At 41.3% G+C, this 23,530-nt stretch overlaps 1 protein-coding gene across 4 annotated transcripts; it reads left to right on the top strand.

The window, feature by feature from the left end:
* The first annotated feature begins 85 nt into the window (after positions 1-85).
* stag2b (STAG2 cohesin complex component b) lies at positions 86-22,156 on the top strand. 4 transcript variants are annotated; one of them, XM_075481010.1, is made up of 34 exons: positions 86-170; positions 2,269-2,395; positions 2,491-2,572; positions 2,764-2,907; positions 3,057-3,153; positions 3,296-3,372; positions 3,496-3,700; positions 4,541-4,692; positions 7,031-7,104; positions 7,218-7,341; positions 7,862-7,960; positions 8,167-8,246; positions 8,382-8,489; positions 8,764-8,875; positions 8,972-9,089; positions 9,536-9,639; positions 10,351-10,443; positions 10,543-10,632; positions 10,779-10,982; positions 11,586-11,656; positions 11,801-11,888; positions 11,971-12,051; positions 12,139-12,231; positions 12,629-12,803; positions 12,917-13,056; positions 13,237-13,338; positions 13,442-13,590; positions 14,859-14,987; positions 15,189-15,415; positions 17,077-17,287; positions 18,934-19,041; positions 19,122-19,251; positions 20,729-20,806; positions 21,403-22,156. In XM_075481010.1, exons 2-34 carry the CDS (start codon positions 2,352-2,354, stop codon positions 21,424-21,426), a joined length of 3,813 nt encoding a protein of 1,270 aa, XP_075337125.1. In that variant the 5' UTR covers positions 86-170; positions 2,269-2,351; the 3' UTR covers positions 21,427-22,156. The 4 variants fall into 4 exon arrangements, with proteins under 4 accessions (XP_075337125.1, XP_075337127.1, XP_075337124.1 ...); XM_075481012.1 differs by having other exon boundaries at positions 118-303; positions 19,125-19,251; XM_075481009.1 differs by having other exon boundaries at positions 118-303.
* Positions 22,157-23,530: the final 1,374 nt, after the last annotated feature.

Here is a 23,530-nt window from a genome sequence, read left to right as displayed (position 1 = left end):
AAAAAAAAAAAATAGTGTCAAGCTGCAATACTTATCTGTCACCACTAGATGTCAGGTGATCAAAAGTGTCTTTATATGGGGGGTAATGTGGCCACTAGGTGGTAGCTCTGCACCAGGATTTCCTCCTCCCAGGTCGTCGAAACAACAAACCGAACTACGGAGCAAGCGGGGTGAGAGAACGTCCGAAACCGCCTCTGACCGCGACTTTTAAACTCTTTTTACGGATTTTTAGCGGGATTAAATCGGTGGCCGTTTAAGAATATTAAAATTTACAATTGTATCGGGACTACATTTCACAACAAGGTAAGTTAGCTGTAAAATGGCGGAGAGCTATCTGGAACTTAGTTGATTTGTATTTTGCTAGCCGTCTCGCTAGCCTGGCTAGCATTAGAAGAGCCCAGAGCGCGGATGTCTGCCTGGAAAGAGTCGCTTCGCTAGCTCGCGGTACATAGCTACTTTGGTCGTTAGCAAGCTAACGAACTAGAAATTTGGCACAGCTGCACAAAATATGCAGCTCGTTGCGTAAAGAAGCGTTTTATTATTTCAAATGACTTGCATACACTTTATATATTTGTAAACAAAGTGTTTGTTGCTTATGCAATACGGCACTGGAACTCCCGAGGCAAGATGGAGGACGCAAGGACGTGATGTTTTTTTTAGGTAATGTTAGCAGTAGCTGTTAGCATGGTGAACTAGTGGGAGTTATTCTCAACCTGTTAAATCACATAATATCTATTGTTAATCACTTAATAGTTGGGCAGGCACTGTATAAGGCTGGTATACGGGCAAATGGCAGTTAATACCCCTGGCTCGTTGTTTATTAGCGTCATTGTGTATTAGCTAATTTTAGCTTGTGCTAGTACAGTAGAGCTTGCGTTGTTTTGTTGTCATGGTCTGAATACTGTAGTGTTAGCAAACGCTGTTATGTTCTCAAAAATGATTTACCATTAGCTGTATGGGTTTTTCATCTTGCTTGTTTGGCTATTTGTAGTTTGTTTGTTCTAAATCGTGCATGCCTAGTACATCAGATTTCAACTAGCTGACGTCGAGGAAAAGACGCCGAGATCCTCGGTTCCTTAGCTGGTGGCGCTAGCAGCAGCAAGGCACCGGTGTCAATTTTGACAGGAGCCGACGAAGAGCGTTGCCGTGTCGGCGTTGTTGGACGGAATTGAGCCGATAGTTTTGTGGCATTATTGTTCACTGGAATTCACTCCAATCGGCTTTGCATTTTTATTTAACCTAAGATTGTGTGTTGTTGCTTCGCAAGAACAACTTTGTAAGCTACACTGTCCGATTTGGCGCCACTTTTTCAGTCTACACCCATAGAATCCTGTCGTCTTGTCATACAGTATCCTCTCACAATCAGGGAAATGGGCACGTAATTGCACAACCCACGAAACGATTGGTAACAATTTAAAAACACAAAGTCGCCGTAGTTGCACATCTCTGACCTGGCGTACACTATCTGCTCTCCGGCGGCTGTTAAATCGAATACTCTTTATCCGTAACAGTTTGGAACACCTGGGCCATCATTTTCCGAATTTTGTGGATTATAGTCTTTATTTGAACGTAACACTATATTTACTTTTGAAATTGTATTTCTTTTCTCATTCGCGTTCAACAGTTGCTTTCAACATTTCACACTGAGACAGTTGCATGTCAGTGCTACATTTACCAGTACCGACACCTAAAAACACCCAGAGTGGTATTCAATGGATGGATTTTATGTCTCTTCTTGAGATTGAACTGTTACCTTTGAGTGCTTTCATGAGCTTCCCACCGTGCGGTTGAAAATAAATTTGCTTTTGGTTCGAATATCGGTCAGATTGAGAACAAGTTGCGCCTGCACTCCACTTTGATGTGTGTGTTAATTTACACATCAGAACCACGCAATACTTTCCCTGTGGCCTGTATTATCTTGTTGATGTTGATACTAATCCGTGATTGGTTTGAGTATGTATGGGGCGGATTGGGCACTACCAAATATGGTCAGTGAGGCTGATACTCCAATCTTACTTGCATGACGTTGTCTGTAAACCAGGGGAAGCCGAGAAAGGGGAAGCCAATGGGAAAACGGCATGGGTGACAGTAGCACTGGTGTCCGCCCCCTGTTACCATGTGAAACTTTTTTTTTTCCCTGTAAAAAGAGGCATTAAAAAAAATGACTGCTTTTATATCTACAAGGCTGTTGTCGTTAATATGGCTCTAGTCCTATTGAAATTTAAGATTGCACGAATAGCTTTTAAATGACTCTTTTGCGTTTTCTAGGTCACATGCAACCTCCTGTGTCGTATAGCTACTGAGAATCTCAAGTCAGTTGTGAGTTGAGTTATCCAAAAGATGTTACAGAAATGATAGCAGCACCGGAAATACCTTCAGAGTTCACTTACACTCAGTGAGTAAAAGGCTTTCACTCTTTATTTACTCATAATGTTAATGAGGTAAACACAAATGCCCAGGCTGATATCTTTATTTCTTTTTGTCTAACAGGGATACAGATACCAGATTCTCCTCAGATACAGACTTCTCTGAGGATCTTGATGGAAGGGGTGCAAATACAGCTAAAGGAAAGGTATTGAAAGCACAACTAGCTTTTACAGATAATAATCCTGGTTGAAAAACTGTTTTTTCTTGTTATGTTGTTTTTACTCATATTTGAGACATGCGTGTTAAAGCTAGATCTGAACTTATGTTCCACTTATTCTTTTCAGTCATTTGTAGACTGAGTCTTTTATTTTTTTTGTGCGTGTGTATTTTTTGTAGGGGGGGAAGAAGGGGAAGAAAGCAGCAGGGGAGAAAGGCAAAGGAGGGAAGGGCGCTGGCCGGATAAATGGCCACCACCAAGAGAATGGCATGGAAAACATGATGCTGTTTGAGGTTGTGAAGCTGGGCAGGAGTGCAATGCAGGTATGAATTATGAATGGAAGACTTTTTGAGATTTATACACCATTAAGAAGAAAACTAAGAGACAGAAAAAATAAACAAGATAAATTAATTTATTAGGCTATGTTTTGTTTATATATAAATGTGACTTTGCTTTTTTCCCCTTTTCGCAGTCTGTTGTTGATGACTGGATTGAGTCTTACAAACACGACAGAGATGCTGCACTGCTAGATCTCATCAATTTCTTTATCCAGTGCTCAGGATGTAAAGGTATGTTTGCTTCTGTTCGCCATCCTGTGCCGGGATTGCCTCTTTAAAAATGCCAAAGAACCTCTCGGACTCTTTTCTTCTGATTGAGTGAAACCGTTCTCCTTTACTGAGTTTTTCTGTTTATCTCCTTTGTGTTAATCAGGTGTGGTCAGTGGAGAAATGTTTCGCAACATGCAGAACTCCGAGATCATTAGACGAATGACAGAGGAATTTGATGAGGTAACGTATCTCACCAGAGTAACCTTTAATGTATTCGCCCCAAATAAAAGTGTTGTTTTCGATCAAATTCAGCCTGCAAATCTGGTGGTAATAGTGATTGTATTGATGATGTTTCCTCTGCAGGACAGCGGTGATTACCCTCTAACTATCGCTGGGCCCCAGTGGAAGAAGTTTAAATCAAGCTTTTGTGAATTCATTTCGGTGCTGGTGCGCCAGTGTCAATACAGTATCATCTATGATGACTACATGATGGACACAGTCATCTCCCTTCTTACTGGACTATCAGATTCCCAAGTCCGAGCCTTCAGACACACCTCCACACTGGCGGGTAGGAAACGTTTTTCCACTTTGGTGCATTTGCGTGTCCGTCAGTTAGTCCAGCATGTGCAAAGACACAAGTGGGGAATTAAGTTATCTTGGAGGGGTGTATATAGTCGCCATGTTTGTTTTATATGTTGCTGTAATTGCTGGTTTGTGTGTGTGTGTGTTTTGCTTCTTTAGCTTAATTAGACCCTTTTAGTTTTGTTGCAACTCTAAAATCACGCTGACTTTTAGCTTTAGTACTGGATGTGCTTTTCATATACTCAAGGGTGCTTGGGCTTCAGTCAAGTTGCAAAAGATGATTTACTCTCTAAAAGTGTCAGAAACACCTGGTGGGGGCAGATCGTGTTTTCTATGATAACCTGCGGTTTACAGAAAACTGTCTGTTCCAAATGCTGCAGCATTTTAGATTTTACAAAACCAACACTCAATCCAACAGGTGGGTGGGGTGACCTCAAAACATGTATTTGTTGTTCTCTGTCGGGGATCAAATCCTCAACTTCAATATGTTTTTTGTTTTGTTCATATTTTTTTTACTTATCTGAGCAGGTTTTGGATGGCAGGTTGGAGTTGATTCACAGTTATTTTGGATGTTACTCTGTTAATCAACAAAGGCTTTCTGTGTCTGATCTAAAAGCTTTGAAGGCAAACTTAGTTTTACTGAGAGGCGAGTTAGTGTTGCACATCGTCTTCGTGCAGAAAGAGTGTGTGTGTGTGTGTGTGTGTGTGTTGAAAGGGAGATTCATGTACTTGTCTGGTTTAGTAATTGATTGTTTGTCAAATTTGATCATTTTCAGCTGTGGAACTGGTTAATTTTTCTTGATGTTGCTTCTTGTTTGTTAAACAGCCATGAAGCTGATGACAGCCCTGGTGAATGTAGCTCTAAACTTGAGCATCAACATGGATAACACCCAGCGGCAGTATGAGGCCGAGAGGAATAAGATTGTTGCTAAAAGGGCAAATGACAGGCTAGAGCTGCTTCTGCAAAAACGCAAAGAGGTAAGTGTGGCAGCGGCTTGTTTTCTTTTTAAATGCAGTTTGTCTGAGCACATGCTTGGTGTTTGAACTACACATCTTTACTAGCCTAGCAAGCCAGACCCGTACAGCAAAAAGCTGTACTGGGGTCTAGTGGCGCTGGATAGCAGTGTGGGCGGGATAAACGGCTGTCTGTCAAGTTTAACGCCACGCAATAGGATGGCGCAACAACCAATCAGAGCGATGAAGAAGTTTTATGTAGTCAACACGACGGAATGTACATCGTGGTTTGTAGTCTATGGCCTGAAAAGCTGATTACTCTGTAAATATATAACTTTAGCAACATTTGAAACATTTTCAGGCGAGAAAGTAGTCATTTAGACCCCCAAGGTGTTGAAAATCTGACAAAATACCAGCTATTTACAATTTTGTTCCCACGAATTTGTCGCTACTAAAGCTAGCCGCAGTGAGCAACGCACTTCCGGTTTTGCCGTTCGGCCCGCCGTCTTCGGTACATCATGCTCGCAATTGACAGGGGATTGCTCTCAGATGTAAGTTTACTTCGTTTCCCTATAAATCTAAAGAGAGCTAGCTAATGGAAGGCAATATAGCTGTTATATAAGCCTGTTCGCCGGGCGCAGCCATTGTTTACCTCTCTCTGGAACTACACACTGAAATGTCGCACCTCTGTCGTCACTATGTATCCCGGCCTCCGACCCCGCTCCTCACGATTTGATTGGCTCGATCAAGTTTTGATTTGGAACGTTGCAAAACGACCGCAAGTGACTAGACTAGCCCCGGAGCAAATTCCATTTGCGGCCGCTAGGGGTGTCTAGATTTCTAGGCTACATCTTTACATATTGGGTTCCTTAAATTTAGATTAAACTTAACAGCTATTTTGAGCATAGGTTTGTTCATTTATTGGGTTTATTCAAGTTTTCATCTACACGCTACACTCACTAAGTCATGTTGAAGCTAAGGTTTGGGGGGGCAGCTGTGGGTTGTCCACCATTTAGAGGGTCTTCGGTTTCATGGTCAGCCTCTCAAATTCATATGTGGAACTGTGGGCCCTGAACCCCACAAATGACCCAGATTGCTTATCAGTGTATGCATCATAGAGATGAGCTCAGTCTGTAGATTAAGAGGCATGTGTGTAGAGTAAAAAGCACAGTATGATTACATGTAAAGTGCCTCATGTGGTCGGCAATATGAGAGAAGTGCTTTGTAAATACTATCCTTTCATTCCTCGTCCAGTGACAGCACAACAGTATTAACACATCGGGCTTCCCCTCTTCTTTTTCTACCAAATACAGTATAAACAGCTTTGATTTATTTTTTTCTTCTTTTGCAATTTGTGTTCATCAGACGGTGAATTAAGTTGAGACCTGTCAGCTTAACTGTCAGTTTTGTTTGGTGTTCCTTTTTGAGGGTGGCTTGGAAGTGAGTTGGAGTAAGAGACTGTTATTTTTATAACATTGACATGTAGTTGTGAGCACGTGTATGTACTGATGAGAGTTGGTCCCTACTGCTGACTTGTTGATGCGTGCGGATACACGCAGCACTCTTGCCAGCACAACAAGCCCATTTCCACAGCATAATTTCTCCATCATGTGCCCCCCCCCCCTCCTCCCTCCCCGTTCCAGCCCGGGAGGCTGCGTCTTTGCCAGAAAGCCTCTTGCTAACTGTGCTTATGAGCATTAACTGCAGGAAAACGGATCAAATTGTGTACACTTTTTCCCGAACATCTTCTGTGATATATGAAAATGGGCCCACTACGTTTGTTTTAGCTTATCGAACCGGAGGAAGAGTTGAGTGTTTTTGCTTTCAAATGACTGAACCACAAAGTCTTTGCGGTGACTCGATTTACAAAGGAAAAAAGAAACGCGTTTATTTAAAAGCACTTGCAAACTGGGGTTTGTTGGAGGTTTGAAATTCCACTTTCTACTGCCATTTATGCCATGATATAACTGTCACTTCCCACTTGCACTTGCATTTTGTAATTGCACATCATAAACTTACCCCTAGCACGGCCTCCTTGCAACCCTTGCCTTGCAACTCCTGCCAGTGACCGTACATTTCCCAGTTTCTTTTTTTTTTTTTGAGGGTAGAAACTGCAACACCCCTGTAGGTGGTGGACCAGCACTGCCAAGTGTTATTCAGCGAACGTTGTCGGTTGGTTATGTAACATCAGGTACAACTGTGCATCCATCTGTTAGATCAGTGTGCTGCCACACCTCGGCACAGTGGCATAGTTGGCTGTCGCAGGTCTTGTTTTGTTAACAGTACCTCGTCACCTCTTCCTGTCACTTAGGGTTTGTGTTTGGTCAATTAACCGTGTGCATTATTCTGCGCTTTATTTCAGCTCCAAGAAAATCAGGATGAGATTGAAAACATGATGAATGCAATATTCAAAGGAGTTTTTGTTCACCGATATCGGTAAGACTTCATGATTATCTTCTATGGAGAAAAAAAAAAAAGATCTTGCTGATCAAGTATGCTGCTTAATGTCAATCTTGTATTTTGCTAAACAAGCAATGATGTCTTGACAGTGATTCGATAGCAGAAATCAGGGCAATCTGTATAGAGGAGATTGGAGTGTGGATGAAACTTTACAGCGATGCCTTCCTCAACGACAGCTATCTGAAGTACGTAGGATGGACGATGCACGATAAGGTATGACATTAAAAAAACTTTCTCTTGCTCTTTTTATAGTTAGGCCCCTGGTTAAGACTAATTCTGACATATCCCTCACCTGCAGTTATTGTAGTTTGGCTCCAGTCGCTATCATTTCTGCTATTACGCAAACCACCTTTGAACTATGTTTTTATATTTATATATATATATATATATATATATATATATATAAAAAGTCAGTTTGATCAAATGTTTGGACATAATAAGCGAGTTTGCAGGGCTAATAATCGCAGTCAGTGACTCTGTTGTAAACATCAACACCAGCAGAATTCATAACTCAAAGCGGCTGCTGTATCAGAGTCGATTAACAGGGTTCATAGATTAAAAATGGGTTTAAGCTCCATTTATACTTTACTGACTCGAGCGTTTCTATATAAAATTAATTGAAGTTAATTTGTCACAGTATTCTTGAAACTTGAATCGATTAAAGATCTGTGAGTCTGCCTATTACTGCATTAACCAGTAATGGCCAAAATGCTGTTCTGTAATGTGATTCCAGCAAGGCGAGGTACGTCTGAAGTGTCTGACAGCTCTCCAGGGTCTGTACTACAACAGAGAGCTCAATGCAAGACTGGAGCTCTTCACCAGTCGCTTTAAGGTCAGCACCACCTGCTGGACAACGATAAAAACAGCAGCTACACCTTTTTATTTCCTTTCAAAGGCCCTTAATTAACACCAAATGGAAATGTGTGGTTGTCTTCTTTTTTTGTTTGTTGGTTTGTTTTGTAATAACAAAAATCCCATGTGTTAATTACTTATTAAACCAAATGATTTTCTAAGTCTGTAACGTTTCTCTTTTCTCAGGACCGCATTGTGTCCATGACTCTCGACAAAGAGTATGATGTTGCAGTACAAGCAATTAAGCTGCTCACTCTAGTCTTGAAGTAAGTGGCTGTTTTTGATTGTACCTGAGCATATTGTCTTTCAATCCAGGGCACACCCCCTTTTTTACAGTTTTTCATAATGAAACTGAGCACATAACTGGCACATCCTGACTAAATTTGGGTTTGTCTCTACAGTAGTACGGATGAGGTCCTGACCCCAGAGGACTGTGAAAGTGTCTATCACCTGGTCTACTCGGCACACAGGCCTGTTGCAATTGCAGCTGGAGAATTTCTGTATAAAAAGTAAGCCAGATTTGAATCTTTTTTCTAAATTCTTTAAATTAATCGTTATTTTCTAACGACCCGTTTAAAGTGCAGATGTATAAGTTGCTTGTTTCTGTTGGAGTTCTACAAGTTATTCTGTTCTTATCGGAGCTTGTAAGTTAAAGTGTTGCGGGTCGCTTGCTGCTTATTCAAAGTGCTGCTTTTAAACACAGTACTGTCGCAGAGTTTGTGGTTTTTTTTTTTTTTTGTTTGTTTGTTTGTTTTCACATTTAACAATAAAATATTCTCAAAGATTGTTCAGCCAACGGGAACCGGAGGAGGAAGGTGCCCCCAAAAGAAGAGGCAGACAAAGCCCCAACGCCAACCTCATTAAGACCACTGTCTTTTTCTTCCTTGAGAGTGAGGTACGCTGTCGCTTGTTGTCCCCCCCAATTCATCCATACTACTTTAATGTCAGTAAAGTGTTTGAATTTAATTTGTGTGAACACCTCTCTTGTTAGCTCCATGAGCATGCAGCCTATCTAGTGGACTCCCTCTGGGAATGCGGTCCAGAGCTACTGAAAGACTGGGAGTGTATGATCAGCTTACTGCTAGATGACCCGTTGCCAGGAGAAGAAGGTATGACACTTATATATACACACACACACACACACACACACACACACACACACACACACAAATTCAAGTAGAAACTCTCTGATTAATCAATCGGATTATGTTGGCTGTTCTGTGTCCTCCATTTAAACCCAACAGCAACCTTTTTTCTTAAGCAGTTACATTTCAACTAATGATTTCACTTTGTACTGGTTGTTTTGATCCCTTAATAAAACAGTCTTCAGCTGTTTTTTGTTTTGCTAAGGAAAGCTTTAAGTTAGAAAAGGTTTTCATGCCGTTTATTGTTCTTATGGTCTTTCATCGTTTATCCTACTGTTTGAAGCACAATGTGACCTTTCTCTGAGAGGTCCTGTTTGAATAAGCTTTATTAACTGGATCGTTTGCAGTTCACTGCATTGATGTAGATTATTCAGATTGTTTGTCTTTGTTTCTTTTTTTTCTTTTTGTAGCTCTTACAGACAGACAAGAGACAGCTTTGATTGAAATCGTGCTGTGCACTGTACGCCAGGCTGCTGAATGCCACCCACCTGTTGGAAGAGGAACAGGCAAGAGGGTAAGAGTGCCTCACGCATATTGAGAAGTGAACTAAATCTGTTTTTCTCCAACTGCCTGACTGAATGTGAGATTGCTGTGTTGCTTTGGGTGAACTTGGGTCGCCACAAAGTGAATTGGGAGTTGCAGGAGCAGCCCTTGCGCTTCAGATAATGTGTCTTTAAACAACTGTTTAATCCATCTTAAAGGCCAGTAGATGATTCGGTTCTTTGTCCACCGTTGCTGTCTTTGTTTTGTCTGACAGCTTGAGAATGGGATGATTGTTTTTCTGATGCAAGGTTAATTGTGTTTGAGAAACATTCAGACTTCTGATCACGTATCAGCTTAGCCTTGTGTGCTGCAATGTTTTGTGCCTGTGTTGACAAAACTTTGAAATCAGCATTTAGACAACCGGATAACATTTTCAGATACACTGCCTGTCCCACCGGTTGAAGTTGAAGCATAGATGTCATCAGTCGTATTCCCTCAATCTTTTTTTTTTTCTCCTAAAAAGAATCGAATTTCTTTGTGACTTCAACAAAAGCTTCTTCTTTAAAACTTGACTTAAAGCTCTCATAAGTCTCTCCTGCGGTTGAGTTGGAATGAAATGCAAATGATGTAGTAAAACAGTAACCCTTGTTCAGATGTAGACGATTATAGAGTAGGAGCTGCGCATGCGTGAATACACACACGAGTTGTGTGGTCCACCGTCTAACTTTTATCACATAATCAGGTCATGACGGCTAAAGAGAAGAAAACTCAGCTGGATGACAGAACCAGAATGACCGAGCTGTTTGCTGTGGCTTTGCCCCCTCTACTGGCCAAGGTACGTTACAGCCTCCCAACATTTTTGCCACATTGTTTCTGAGAAGATCTGAGCATCATACAGTATCGTGTTGTTAACTGTTTGGTGTTTGTCCTACAGTACGCTATTGATGCAGAGAAGGTGACAAACTTGTTACAGTTGCCTCAATTCTTTGACTTGGAAATTTATACGACAGGACGTCTGGAGAAGGTGAGACTCATGTGTGTGTTGTGCGTTTACCAGCTGGATCAGGGCGAATTGGATCTGCTTACTGATGATCATTGACGTTAGCGGCAGTCTCCTCTTCATTGGCTGTTAACACGCATGATATGCATCTGTGTGTCTCTCTACTCCAGCACCTGGAAGCTCTGCTGCGTCAGATCAGAGAAATTGTGGAGAAGCACACAGACTCTGAAGTTTTAGAGTCCTGCTCTAAAACGTACCACGCCCTCTGCAACGAGGAGTTCACAATCTTTAACAGGGTAGACATAGCCCGCTCTCAGCTCCTGGATGAGCTTGTGGACAAATTCACCAGACTACTGGAGGACTTTCTACAAGAGGTAAGATTCAAACTTGCACATGTTGCAACCAAACGTATACATACTTGCGTTTTTTTTTTTTGCTCTTTTGATAAAGTGAGCTGAAAAGTCCGGTGTTGTTACATCAGAGCTCATCAGTATTCTGCTCTTCAGATTTAAACCACGTTCCCATTTGGTGATGGGTTTGAGACCCCATCTCTAGCTTTTTATTGAGTCATTTTCAATGCAAACAACTTTCCCCTTTATCTTCCTCCTTGCATTTATTACAAAATTGTGGAAGATGTATAGATCTTAGTGTTTCACGCTCTTATCGTTGACTGTATCCCCCCCATTTAATCAGAACATACCTTACAGCAGTGGTTGTTTCATTCAATCAACTGAACTGGTTAAGACCTTCAGTGCAGACAGTTCAGTTGATTGAATGAAACAAGTCAGCTGTGCTGCTGCAGGGTTGGAATAAAAACCTGCAGCCACACCGGCCCTTACAGGGATGTTCACTAGAACTTATGACTGGTAACCCCAGTCTTCGGATTTATCGGATGTTGCCTTGCTGTTTACTTCTTATGATTCAATCTTTATGAGATGAGCGAACATCTTGAATGAATGAAATGAATTTCTCTGCAGGGTGAAGATGCAGATGAAGATGACGCTTATCAGGTTTTGTCGACTCTAAAGAGGATCACCGCATTTCATAAGTATGAGCTTATTCTCTTAAAACCACCTACCATATCACAGATTTCATACCCCCTTAAAGTTGCTTTATCCCTCAGCTTTACATCTTCTGTTCCCCTTTTGCTCTGTACACGTGTCTGAAACTAACTTTAACAACTCGGTTGCAGTGCACATGACCTGTCGGGGTGGGACCTCTTTACCAGCAACTTTAAGCTGCTTAACACGGGTATTGAGAATGGAGACATGCCTGAGCAGGTATTTAAATGCACACACATTTAATTCCAGTAACAATAAGTGCATTTTAAACCTTTTTTTTCTGTCCCCTTCTCGTGAGCAGATAGTCATCCATTCACTGCAGTGTACTCACTACGTGATCCTGTGGCAGCTGGCCAAGTTGTCTGAGGGCAGTTCCAGAAAGGTGAGGCCTGTGATGAGCTGCTTTCACTAAACGGGACAAATGAGTAAAAGTATTAAGTTAAAAAAAAAAGGTGTCTTTTTGCATCAGGACGATATGGTGACCCTGAGGAAGCAGATGAGGGCGTTCTGTATGATGTGCCAGCGCTACCTTACCAATGTCAACACCGCCGTCAAAGAACAGGTGACGCAGACCGGAAAAGCACTAATATCTGTGTGTTAGTGGCAGGAGTAAAGGCAGCAGGAAAATTCCATAAAGCATGAAGTGGAGAACATCAGCGGAGAGAAATATTCCCAGCAGCTGCAGTGACAGGCAGCCAAATCATTGCTTAAGAATTTTGGCAACAAAACTGTACAAGTGACTTTAGAGCATGACCTCCACATGCCTTGTTCGTCTGTTGTTAAATTGTCTTTAATGTCACTCGATTAAGCCGTTTGTGTCTAGCAGATGGAAAAATTCAAATTTATGTATTTGTTTTCTTTTTTTCCTCCCAGGTCTATACGGCGCCTCTGTGCGTGGAATTTTCATGCACACAGTTGTAACATTTTGTTCTTTCGTTTTTCTCTTTACCCCCCTGCAGGCTTTCACCATCCTGTGTGATCTTCTGCTCATATTCAGCCACCAGATGGTGTCTGGAGGCAGGGAACACCTGGAGCCCTTGGTCTATTCCCCAGAGGACTCTTTACAATCAGAACTGCTCTCCTTCATCCTGAACCACGTCTTCATAGACCAGGACGACGACACGAATAGCACGGGTACGATTTCCAATGTGCAAGCGTCGCGCATCTGCGCCTGTTCTGGTGAGCAAGTCATAGGGCTGTTTTTTTGTTTTTTTTAAATGTTCTTGTCTCCCCTCCCGTAATTTCAGATGGGCAACAGGATGACGAGGCAGTAAAGATCGAAGCTCTGCACAAGAGGAGAAACCTCCTTGCTGCCTACTGTAAACTCATTATCTACTGTGTGGTAGAAATGAGGACTGGAGCTGACATCTTCAAGCAGTACATGAGGGCAAGTTTCATCATTTGAATTCCCAATAAAAAGCAGTTCAAGATATTCTTGCAGGAAAAATTTGATTTTTGATTAGGTTTGATGAACCTTTAGACATTTCAATCTACATACAGCGACATATAAAGACTTTAATTTCCTCTCAACCCAGCATTTTTTTTTCTTTTTTTTTCCCCTTTACAGTATTACAACGATTATGGCGACATCATCAAGGAGACTATGAGTAAGACCCGGCAAATTGACAAAATTCAGTGTGCCAAGACGCTCATTCTCAGTCTGCAGCAGGTCAGTGGACACACTCGCTTTGTTCAGCGACTCTGAGCATCTGTTCGTTTGTTCTGTCATTACTAAGATATTATTAAATTTTCTATGTTTCTCTCCATGCCAGCTATTTAATGAAATGCTGTCCGATATGGGTCACGGGTTTGATCGCTCCGCCTCTTCATTCTGTGGAATCAAAGAGTTGGCCCGTCGTTTCTCTCTAACCTTCGGGCTCGACCAAGTGAAAACCAGAGATGCCATTGCTATGCTGCACAAGTAAGGCCTCGCTCCGTCCTCTGCGGTTTGCATTATTATTCTTACTCTTTTGGCTCGATATACGGGAACTGTCACGGCAGACAAATTACTCCTTCAACACTGAATTTCCGTTCGCCATGTGTGTTTTTGTGTTTTTTTTTTTCGAATTTTCGAGAGGCTTAAGTGATGAAATGCTGCAGTTCGGCCAATTCCCATCCACTTACATTTTAGTAGAGAAGCGTGTAGAAACAGGAGAGAACTTGTCAGATGGAGGAAAGCGACAGTGCTGTAAAAACAAACCGCCACGTTGAATAATCTGTGTACTTAAGTTAAGCAGCAATCAAAACAACTGTACAAGGTGTTCTTTGTGCTCACATTTAACACAATCTTAGTTGGGGTGGGGGGTTCTGTTTGGTTTCTGTTTTCCGCTCCTTTTTTTTTTTTTTTTTTTCCAAACCATAACCTTTTGTAAGTGATATGGTGTGTTTAAAAGCTCACATTTATGAACCTAGCACAACAGAACCACAGGGACTTTGTGTATTTACTTTGTATTATTAGATTATATTATTGCACAAGTATCTTGGAACCCAGCGACTGCAAATTTGTCATGTCTGGGTATCCTCTACACTTATCATATGTCGGCATTTAGTGAACTGTGTAATGGCACACGGGGCGAGAAGCAAGTTTTCAAATGAAAAAACAGACTGAAAATTGTTCTCTGGCTCAATTTTTAGTGTTTCAAGTGCTTAAACTTTAAAGCTGAGCTTGCACATTATTACACGATGGCGCAGTTTGTTACGACAACTAGATGCAGACTGAGTCTGTGACCACAGTTCTGTGTTGTCTGCTCACGTGTCCATATCTGTGCAATAAATTTGGGATTAAAAGAATTTAGTTTAGAATCAAAGAAGCGGTTTATTGTATCATATTAAGATGCAGATATCTGAAAATGTAATGGCAGTGTAGCATTTGAGCCCGTTCAGTGTTGGACAATCATATATGACAGTTTAATTAGGATAACTGGAATAAGAGTTCTTAAATATTTTAAGTGAGTTTCTACAAATTTAAGATGTGCTGCGAGCATAACGTAATCTCTGTGCAACTCCAGTGGAATCCATTCCCAGTCCTTTAGGTAGTTTTTAGAAGAGTATGATACAGAACCCTGACACATAAAGTTAAAAAAAACAAAACTGTGTTTAAGGTATCGAGTGTTTCAGTACTGCAAGTGTTATGTTTGACATGAAACTAAATGCTCACAATATTTCGTTCTTTTCTCCGTCTGTCTTCAGAGATGGTATCGAGTTTGCTTTTAAGGACCCCAGTCCTCAGGGCGAAGGTGGTCCTCCCCTCAACCTGGCTTTCCTGGACATCCTCAGCGAGTTCTCCTCCAAACTTATGAGACAAGACAAGAGGACTGTGTAAGCATGCTTTTCTAGTGGCTCTGTGTGCAGCTGATGTTTCTGACGCGAGAGGCTTCTTTTTTTTTTTTTTTTTTTTTTTTTTTTTTTTTTTTTTTAAATGCCCCAGTTGTAATTTGCACCTGGTTTAATGTGTGAAGTTGATCCTTTCTGTGCTAAAATGTGTTCCCCTCGTCTGTGTGCCCTCCCTCTTGTCATCAGCCACATGTACCTGGAGCGCTTCATGACGTTTCAGATGGCACTGCAGCGGGAGGACTGTTGGCTTCCACTGATCTCCTACAGGAATTCCTTGCAGGCTGGTGGTGATGATGACACTATGTCTGTGATGAGTGGCTACTCCAGCAGAGGCTCTTCAGTTCGCTCTAAGAAGATTAAGCCTCCTGTGGTCACAGCTGGAACTTCAGCAGCAAAGAGGAAGCTGCCAGAGGGTATTTAACTTAAGACCAAACAACTTTATCAATCATGGTTAATTTGGGGGTCCTGAAAATGCATCATTCAGTGAGCTATTTAGGTGGTGGAGTTGAGTAGTTCCATCCACCCCTTAAAGCTGTGGGGGGGGTTGTGGTTTTCTGTCTGTAGTCGTTTCCACACGTGAACACTGCAGACAGTTTGATCCAGTCCTTTTCCACAGTTGCTGTTCACAGAAGCACGTTGTGATGGGAAGCTTTTTCAGGGTATCCGTGGGGGCTTGAAAAGTCTCAAATCCAATCATTTGAATTTAAGGCTTAAAATGTCTAAAATTCTCTTGAAATCTCAGAAAATGTCTGATACGATTTTGAAAGGTCTTAAAAATGTATTGATGTGACTTTATTTAAAACAAATGTATAAACTTCAGTCTCGCTTTTAAATGTTTCAATTTTTGAGGACGCTACAACGAAACCTGTGCAGCCCAGTCAGAATTTATCGAGCGCAACCTGCTATATGTTATGCTGTTTGTTGTTGCTAGCAGCGCCGTGGCTGAGGAGCGGCTAATCAGTTAACGCTTTGGCTAAGATGGGTAAATGCAAATTTGACAATTTGTGGCTTCAGAACGAACAGTTTACCTCATGGTTGCAGCCGGTTGATGGAAATATTTATGAAGCACACTGCACCTTGTGCGAGGAAAGTTTGAAACTTGGCACATTGGGCATCAAGGTGTTGGAGTCCCACGCCAAATCGCAAAAGCATAAAGCGGTCTTAAAGTGCCAGCAGCAAACGCTTTCCAACAGCCAGTATTATTCCACATCAGGATCTGGAGCATCGTAACGGGTGTGTAGCGCGTGCAGGAGGCAGCATAAATGACTCATTGGAAATCACTGCAACAGCAAAAGCTCTGGTACAGTTGCTGCAACTGTAGCACGTCGTCTTACCCGGGGATGTTCTGGAGATTTTACTTGGGATCTGGGTGAAATGAAAACAAAACAAACAAAAGTCTTCACAAGAAGCAATTCTTGTGGATGTTTGCGTTGTCCCATTGCCAACATGCACCAGTGGGAAAGCTGCTTATGTGGTGATTTAAGCAAAGCGTGTCACAGACACTTCATTAGGACTTGAGGATTTGTAATAACTTGAGAAAAGACGACGTAATGTGTCTCCTTTTTAAACTGAACATCTGCAATTTTCTTTCAATTATCAACATCCAGTGCTTCAAACTCAAACATATTGACAGAATCTCGCAAAACGTATAACTAAAGTATGTTTGAAAAACCAGAAAAATAGCAGCTGCGCGGGTGAGGAAATGCTGGATGGTATGAAAGAATATGACTTATCTGCTGCCAGCACAAAAGGTCACTGAAATCTGTGCTGGCTGACAAACTCTTCAAGATAGAATCTTTTAACACTTGCGTTCAGATTATGTTTTTATTTTTATTTTTTTATTTGTAAGATTATTTCTGACAACTTGACCTGCCGCATTTTCTGCACTTAAAATGCTCCAGTTCTTCAGAGGTGTCCAAAAATCACAGCCTCCGTAACGGTGCAAATATTAATCTGGCCGTTCTAATGAACAATCTCGAACTCGATCCGTTTGTTTCGAAAGGATTCGGTGTTCTTCATCAAAGGGGCCTGGGCTCAGAATGTGGGCTGACTCCATATTGCTTCTCCCTTCCAGAGGAGAGCAGCAGCGGCGAGGTGTGGCAGCAAAGCATGCAGACCCCAGTCATGATGCCTTCGCCTCATTTCACCTCAACTGCCATGCGAGACCCCAAGAGGAGTCGCGATGACAGCTACATCGGGGTCTACCCCCTCCCTCATGACCAGCAGCAGCAACAGCAGCCCCACCAACACCCGCAGCACCCTCAACAGACACCCATGGATTACAAGTAAGCATGCTTCAGTCTGACTTTCCTTAACTGCTGTGTTTGGCCCAGTCCCATAATATACTTTGTGATTTATTACTTAAATCAGGTAGAAGAAATAGACTCTTCAAATCAGGGAGTTTAGTTATTAATGAGAGCTGTAAGCTGGACAAGAGAACATCCAGCTCACAACGCAAGCCTGGAACCAGGCTAACCCCAGCAACATTAGTCCCGGTAACTTTCTTTAGATTGCGTTTGGCTCCTCCCGGTGACAAACGGCAACACATCAAATGTGTTCCAGTTGCGTGACCGAGAGTACTTTAATCTTTCCGAACTCCTAACCTTAGAAGGTGGGGTGTTTTTCACTGTAGCCTGGCTGGATAGAAAGGCAGAGTTATATCTTTGCATCAGATTGGCCCCTTATTTCCATTATTGCCTTCCTCTTCCCACGGTATCGGATCTAGGTTACCCAAAAGGCCGCTTTCTCAGAGAACGGCTCGACTGGTGATGGTTATAATTTGCAAGTGTGGTTTGCTGTGTGACTGAGGAGCTGTGGATCTCCATGCCTCCTTTCCCATAGTTAGAGGGATGCTTTTGTTGGTACATTCTCTCTCAACTGTCCTGCCCTCTCACTGACTTATTGCTGCCCAGCCCTCTTTCCCCACGTTTAGACAGGTTGATTAGACTGGGTATGGCATTCTACCACAAACATCCAACCCTCAATAATGTTCTGTACACTGGTGCTGGAAGAGGAAATGGCCTCGCTCCTGAATAAATGAGCAGTATTGACTGCCCTCTGTCAGATGCACACCGGCTTCTTCTTGATCGCTCGGTGCTTTTAACCCAGATGCATGGCAGTTGAGTTAAAGCTAGTTCATCTTCGAAAACAAACAAAAAAAAGAGTGAAGATTCTTTTACAATGATCGATTTCCAAATAATTTCCTGTGTCGCTTTCATTTCGCATGTCTAAATCACTGACTCTGCTGTCAGATTGGCAACAGTTTGTTTTGTTTTATATATTGACTTGCTCTGTTTACCTTTTTTAAGATATGACAATGCGAGGTTAATGGTGGATAACAGTCTGCCGTGTAAGCGCTCATAGATGTGGAAATGGTCTGGAGACGCGTGCTGTTCACTCCTCTTTGCACAACAAACTGCAAACCACAAAACCCAGTAGACGCTTGCAACAAAGTGCTCGGACGACTCAGACCAACACTGGGCTTCTTTGCTTTCCTATCCTGACCCAGAATTTCCATATCCAATCTGAAGCAACCTAATCCTCCTTACCACAAGATTTTATTAATATAGCCAGGCTCAGTTCCAGTTGCATGATTCCGTTCAGTGGATCACTTATTCTCTGAGACTGGGATCCAAATGGATTGAGCCAAAATACATTAGGACAGGGTTCGGTGTAATTTCCCATTTGCATGCTTTTAATTTTGAGGGCGAATGTTTGTACTGAAGAGCCTGCCAAATGTTGGCTCTGCTGAGACAGTGACCGACTAGTTTATTTATCCACCCTTACTTTTCATAGGCGCCAGGCCAGTGGGAAATTTAGTGGTATTTGACATCTTTAATCTCTTGCTGGTTAATGTGTCCAGTTAAAACACCAGACGCATGCGGATAAAAAAAAAAAAAACCTGCTAATTAATTTGCTCTTGCGTATATAGTTCCCAGGTGACGTGGATGCTGGCTCAGAGACAACAAGAAGAGGCACGCCAGCAACAAGAAAGAGCCATGAACTATGCCAAGCTCAGGACCAATCTGCAGCATGCTATGTAAGACACCGACACACCTGCACACAGAGCTGCCACCTTCAGACGCTCACACTGAAATAATCAAATAACGCTTTGCTCAGCAGTCGTCGCGGCACCGGGCTTATGGAGGAAGATGAAGAGCCAATTGTGGAGGACGTGATGATGTCATCCGAGGGTCGCATGGATGACCTCAACGAAGGCATGGACTTTGACACCATGGACATTGATCTGGTGAGATGCACATCAGAGTTGTCGTGATTTACGCTTAATCGAAATAAAACCAATCTTGGCACAGACGAATGCGGGGAAGACTTACCAGCCTTTCTGGAACATATTCAATTGCAGTTAACCAGTTTTATACCACAGTGCAGCACTTTAGTAGTGATTGATGTGACGAATTCACAGGCGGTTGTAATATTTAATTCAACAGCCCCCTCTGTGGTGTGCGTTGCTTTCCTTTAACCCTCTGAACAATTTCCTGAGATTAAAAAGTGAATCAAATCCTGCACTTTTTACCCCTCCTTTGTGCTCTTGGTAAAATTGCCATTAGAGTAACAGTATGTGTCGCGTAGCGGTCCATCTGAAGGCAACAACCATCTTTAACACCGACAGCCACTTTGTAGCAGCAAGTTGCATCTACATCACTTTGCTGAATTAGCTTTTGTGGAGAAAAAGGCCTCCGTTCTTCAGCAGAAATCTCCATTCTGTCCCTTTTCAATGGGACATATTTATTTAGTTTTCTTCATTCCGTTTTCCTGAATTTACGTTGCCTCGAAGAGATAGATTTTATGTGGTGTTGCCAGTTGTTGCATGACACATGAAGTGTGATCCTCCATTTCTCAGGTATGTACCCGTCTCCGTTTGTGAAAAGGCTTCCTCAGAAGTCCACATGGCTGAGAGTGGGCGGCATAAACATTTCATTTGATGCTTTCTGTCAGCGCTGGCTGTAAATGCAACAAATCAAATTGCTCATTGTGTATGTTACGGGAGAAATTTCTGTTTCCAAATGTTTCAGGTTTGTCATTCAGTTGAATTTTAATCAAAGCATAACTACCCATAATAGCCTTTTCATTACCATAATATATCTCGATTTAATTACATTTTAGTTGCCTTTTTTATGCACTTAAAGACTTTTTGGAGCTGTTTTTCTAAGAAAAACCTCATATTTATCATGTGGCTCTCTGTAAGAAGTATGCCGACTCTTTCAGTCTGGAACAAAAACGTGGTGGGGGGGGGCATCAAAAGAAATGTTTGACTTGTGGGAAGGATACATCTGTTTTTTTTTAATGATGGAGCACGTTCTTTGTTGACTGCGGCTGTTGGTACAACAACATGAGAAAACACGGCAGTGATTTCATCAGTCACACTAACGCCACAGAACTGTGTGTGATTATTATGAAGCCATAATTAAATGTAAACCAGGACGAATGATTATTTTGGGTGCTTATTTAGGCTCCATGAGTCGAGTTCCAGTTGCACAATTTGTCTGGCTGATGCAACTGTTTTATTTCATCTCAGCTGTTGGTTAAAAGCTCTGAATCTCAGCTAAAATGCTACCTTATTCTTGCGTCTAACCATTTCTGTTTTCCTCGTGAAACCTTCTGTGGACGTGGAGAGATTATTCCAGCGAGCCTTAGACAGAGCGACAGAGTTGGAGAAGTGGCCTTGATTTATTATTTTCTTCTAAAACTTGTTCTTTCTCCATCAGCCACCCTCTAAGAACCGCCGTGAGAGATCTGAGCTCAAGCCGGACTACTTTGACCCCGCTTCTATCATGGACGAATCGGTAAGGAGACCCGGTGGGGTCCGCCGGGGGTCGGGGGGGTTTAAATAAGATTAACTGTTTTAAATCGGGTATCGAATGAGGCCGAGCCTGTTGGAAAAGTTCAGCTGACCAGCTTGTTGCCAAGTGCAACATTACTTGTTGGTTGCAGAGCAATGATTAATGCTTGTTTAAACACCGTTTCAGACTGACCACATGGGCCAGCCTTCACATTTTTCTTTTCATTTCAGCTCGTCACGGTCATAAGAAAGCAAAAGAAGCGATTTGCCTGAGGGTTTGTTTCTAAAAGTGGACTTTTAAAATCCGAGGCCTGTTTAGTGGCAGCTTTAAACACTCTGATCACCAAAAATCCAGCCAGAGAACAGCTTTCTTGTTCTGTGAAGCTACACTTTTACCATGAGACAGAATCCTTTCTCCACCACACTAAAAAAGAAAGACGGATCGCATAGGTGACATGACTTGTTGTTGCGTCGGTTATTCTCTCAAACAGACCATCAGCACTATCCTGCATTGTCGTGTCTGTACTTATCGGATGTTTTCAGACGCCCGTCGCACAAAGTTTTTAGGTTTGCCGTTAACTTTTTCCTCTTGTTCTCTAGGTCCTCGGGGTGTCCATGTTTTAAGCTACTATCCAGAAGATTTGGACGCTGGGATGACGGGAAGAGGCGCTTTGTATTTAAAGAGAATTTTAGATGCGAAAACAGAAGTGTTTCTGTAAGAAAAAGCAAAAATAAAACAAAAAAAAAAGGAAAAGAAATTCTGACTTGTACTCCACGTGGACCAATGACAACCCACACTCAGTGTTGCTTGCTCAGAGAGGACTTTGTTTCGAAAAAAAAAAAAATTTACTTTTATAATCTTGGGTAAGTTCTTCCTGTTCAGTAGTGCGACGGGCCACTTCCAAACGTTAGAAACAAGACATGTCTGAAGATGAATCAATAGCTTTTTTTTTTTTTTTTTTTTATAAAAAAAAAATGGGGATGAATTGGTGTGTTTAACTTAAGAAATCTTTTTTCTTTTTTTTTCTTTTTTTTTCCCCTTTTGTTTATGTCTAACCCTTTTTACAATTGTAGTAAGTTACCAGGTGTGAAGTAGTAATTTATAAACGGACTGTAGTAGCTTGCTTGTACTGTGTTAGCCAAGCCGATGGAGGTCTTTCTGTTTGTGCTTTTCTTTTTTTTTTTTTTTTTTTTTTTTTATATCGTAGGTTTGTTTTCCTCCCTCTTTATTTCTTCAGTTTCTTCTCCCTGTTGTTGGGCCCGAGTTGGGGTCCTGATAACCACTGGTGGTTAAGATTTTCAGATGTCACGTAGAATCGGTCGGTGTATATCTTCCCTCCCACCCCCCTTTTTTTTTTAAAAAATTTTGTTTTTTTTAATGCTGCGAAGAATCCTCAAGTCTACTTTTTATGTTCCACTCTGTTAAGCGGCTAGTCCCAGAGCTAACCCTGTGATTTGGATCACTCCTGAAACATTTGTAAGAAGAATAATTCCCCATCCCCTCCCCCCCTTTCCCCTAAGAATGAGCATAATTTTTTTTTTATTTTTAACCAGTAGTGCGACTTTGTGGCCTCTGGACGATAGCAGCTCAAAGGCCCCCCCGCCCCCCCACCCCAAATCCTACAGCGTAACCTTGAAATGGGTATCTACATTTTAAATAAATAAAATTTAAAAAAAAGAAGAAGTTATATATGAATTGGTGCTGATTTTATACATGTGCTTTTTGTTTTTTTTCTTATTTTCAATCTTCGGTCACAAAGTTTGAGAGACGTGTAAGTAAAACTTAAAAAAAAAAAAAAAAACTTTAAAAAAAAATCAATAAATGAAAGCATGTGAGGTCATGCATCAAGGAAGATTTTTAAATTTGTATTTTTACGTTTTTTTTTCTCCTTTTTCTTTCTTTTTTTTCTTTTCTTTTCGTCTTGATAACGTCTTTTTGAATTTCTACCTGTTTTCCTACGTGTAAATTAGTTTGGATAAAACTAATGAAAAGACTTGTGAAATTCAGCTTTAAGGTTTTCTCAACACGGAAAAAGTCCTGTCACACGAAGAAGAAAAAAATAAAAATACTTCTAGATTTCAAATGTTCAAACTGTACGGTAGTCATTCAGACAGTACTGAGGATGAGTTATTCAGCAGCGCTGTGGCAGCTAGACAAAAAGCTTAGATTTTGACATATATTTGTCACACAAGTTTTAATGAAATGTTTTGTCTACTGAGGTCTTTATTTTGTAGTCATTCCATGCTTAAGCCTTAAACATGCTTGTGGAGGTCACCTTTCTTTTGTCACAGTAATCTTCCATGTCAGAGGTGGATAAATTGGCTTCTTAGATCATGAAATATGAGGTGGTCATATGTAATGTGATAAAGTAGATAAACAGCCTATATGTGTTTTTTGCCTAATTATTTTATGTAAGTATAAAAAAGAAAAAAAAAAAAAGAAAATTCTTTTAAGGAAAAAGTACTGTTTATTGTTTGTTACTTACCACTACATCGGTATAAATTCTTATTAGATCATGTGTATATATACAAAAAATTTAATTTCTTTCCTTTTGACCATTTCTGTGTTTGTTTGTTTTTTGTTTTTTTTGTTTTTTTTTCTGCACTCTTGCCTACTCTTGAGTTAATGTCTATTATCCCATCCTCTTTCAGTCACTCTGTTTTCTGATTTGTACTTGTCTGGAGACAGTAACTTTTGAATAAAAATCAACACATTTCAACTGTGGTT

Source organism: Odontesthes bonariensis, chromosome 13 (genome assembly GCF_027942865.1).
Source record: "Odontesthes bonariensis isolate fOdoBon6 chromosome 13, fOdoBon6.hap1, whole genome shotgun sequence".
Lineage (NCBI taxonomy): Eukaryota > Metazoa > Chordata > Actinopteri > Atheriniformes > Atherinopsidae > Odontesthes > Odontesthes bonariensis.
The sequence above is the reverse complement of the archived record's forward strand: the minus strand, read 5'-3'. Positions and strand labels throughout refer to the sequence as shown.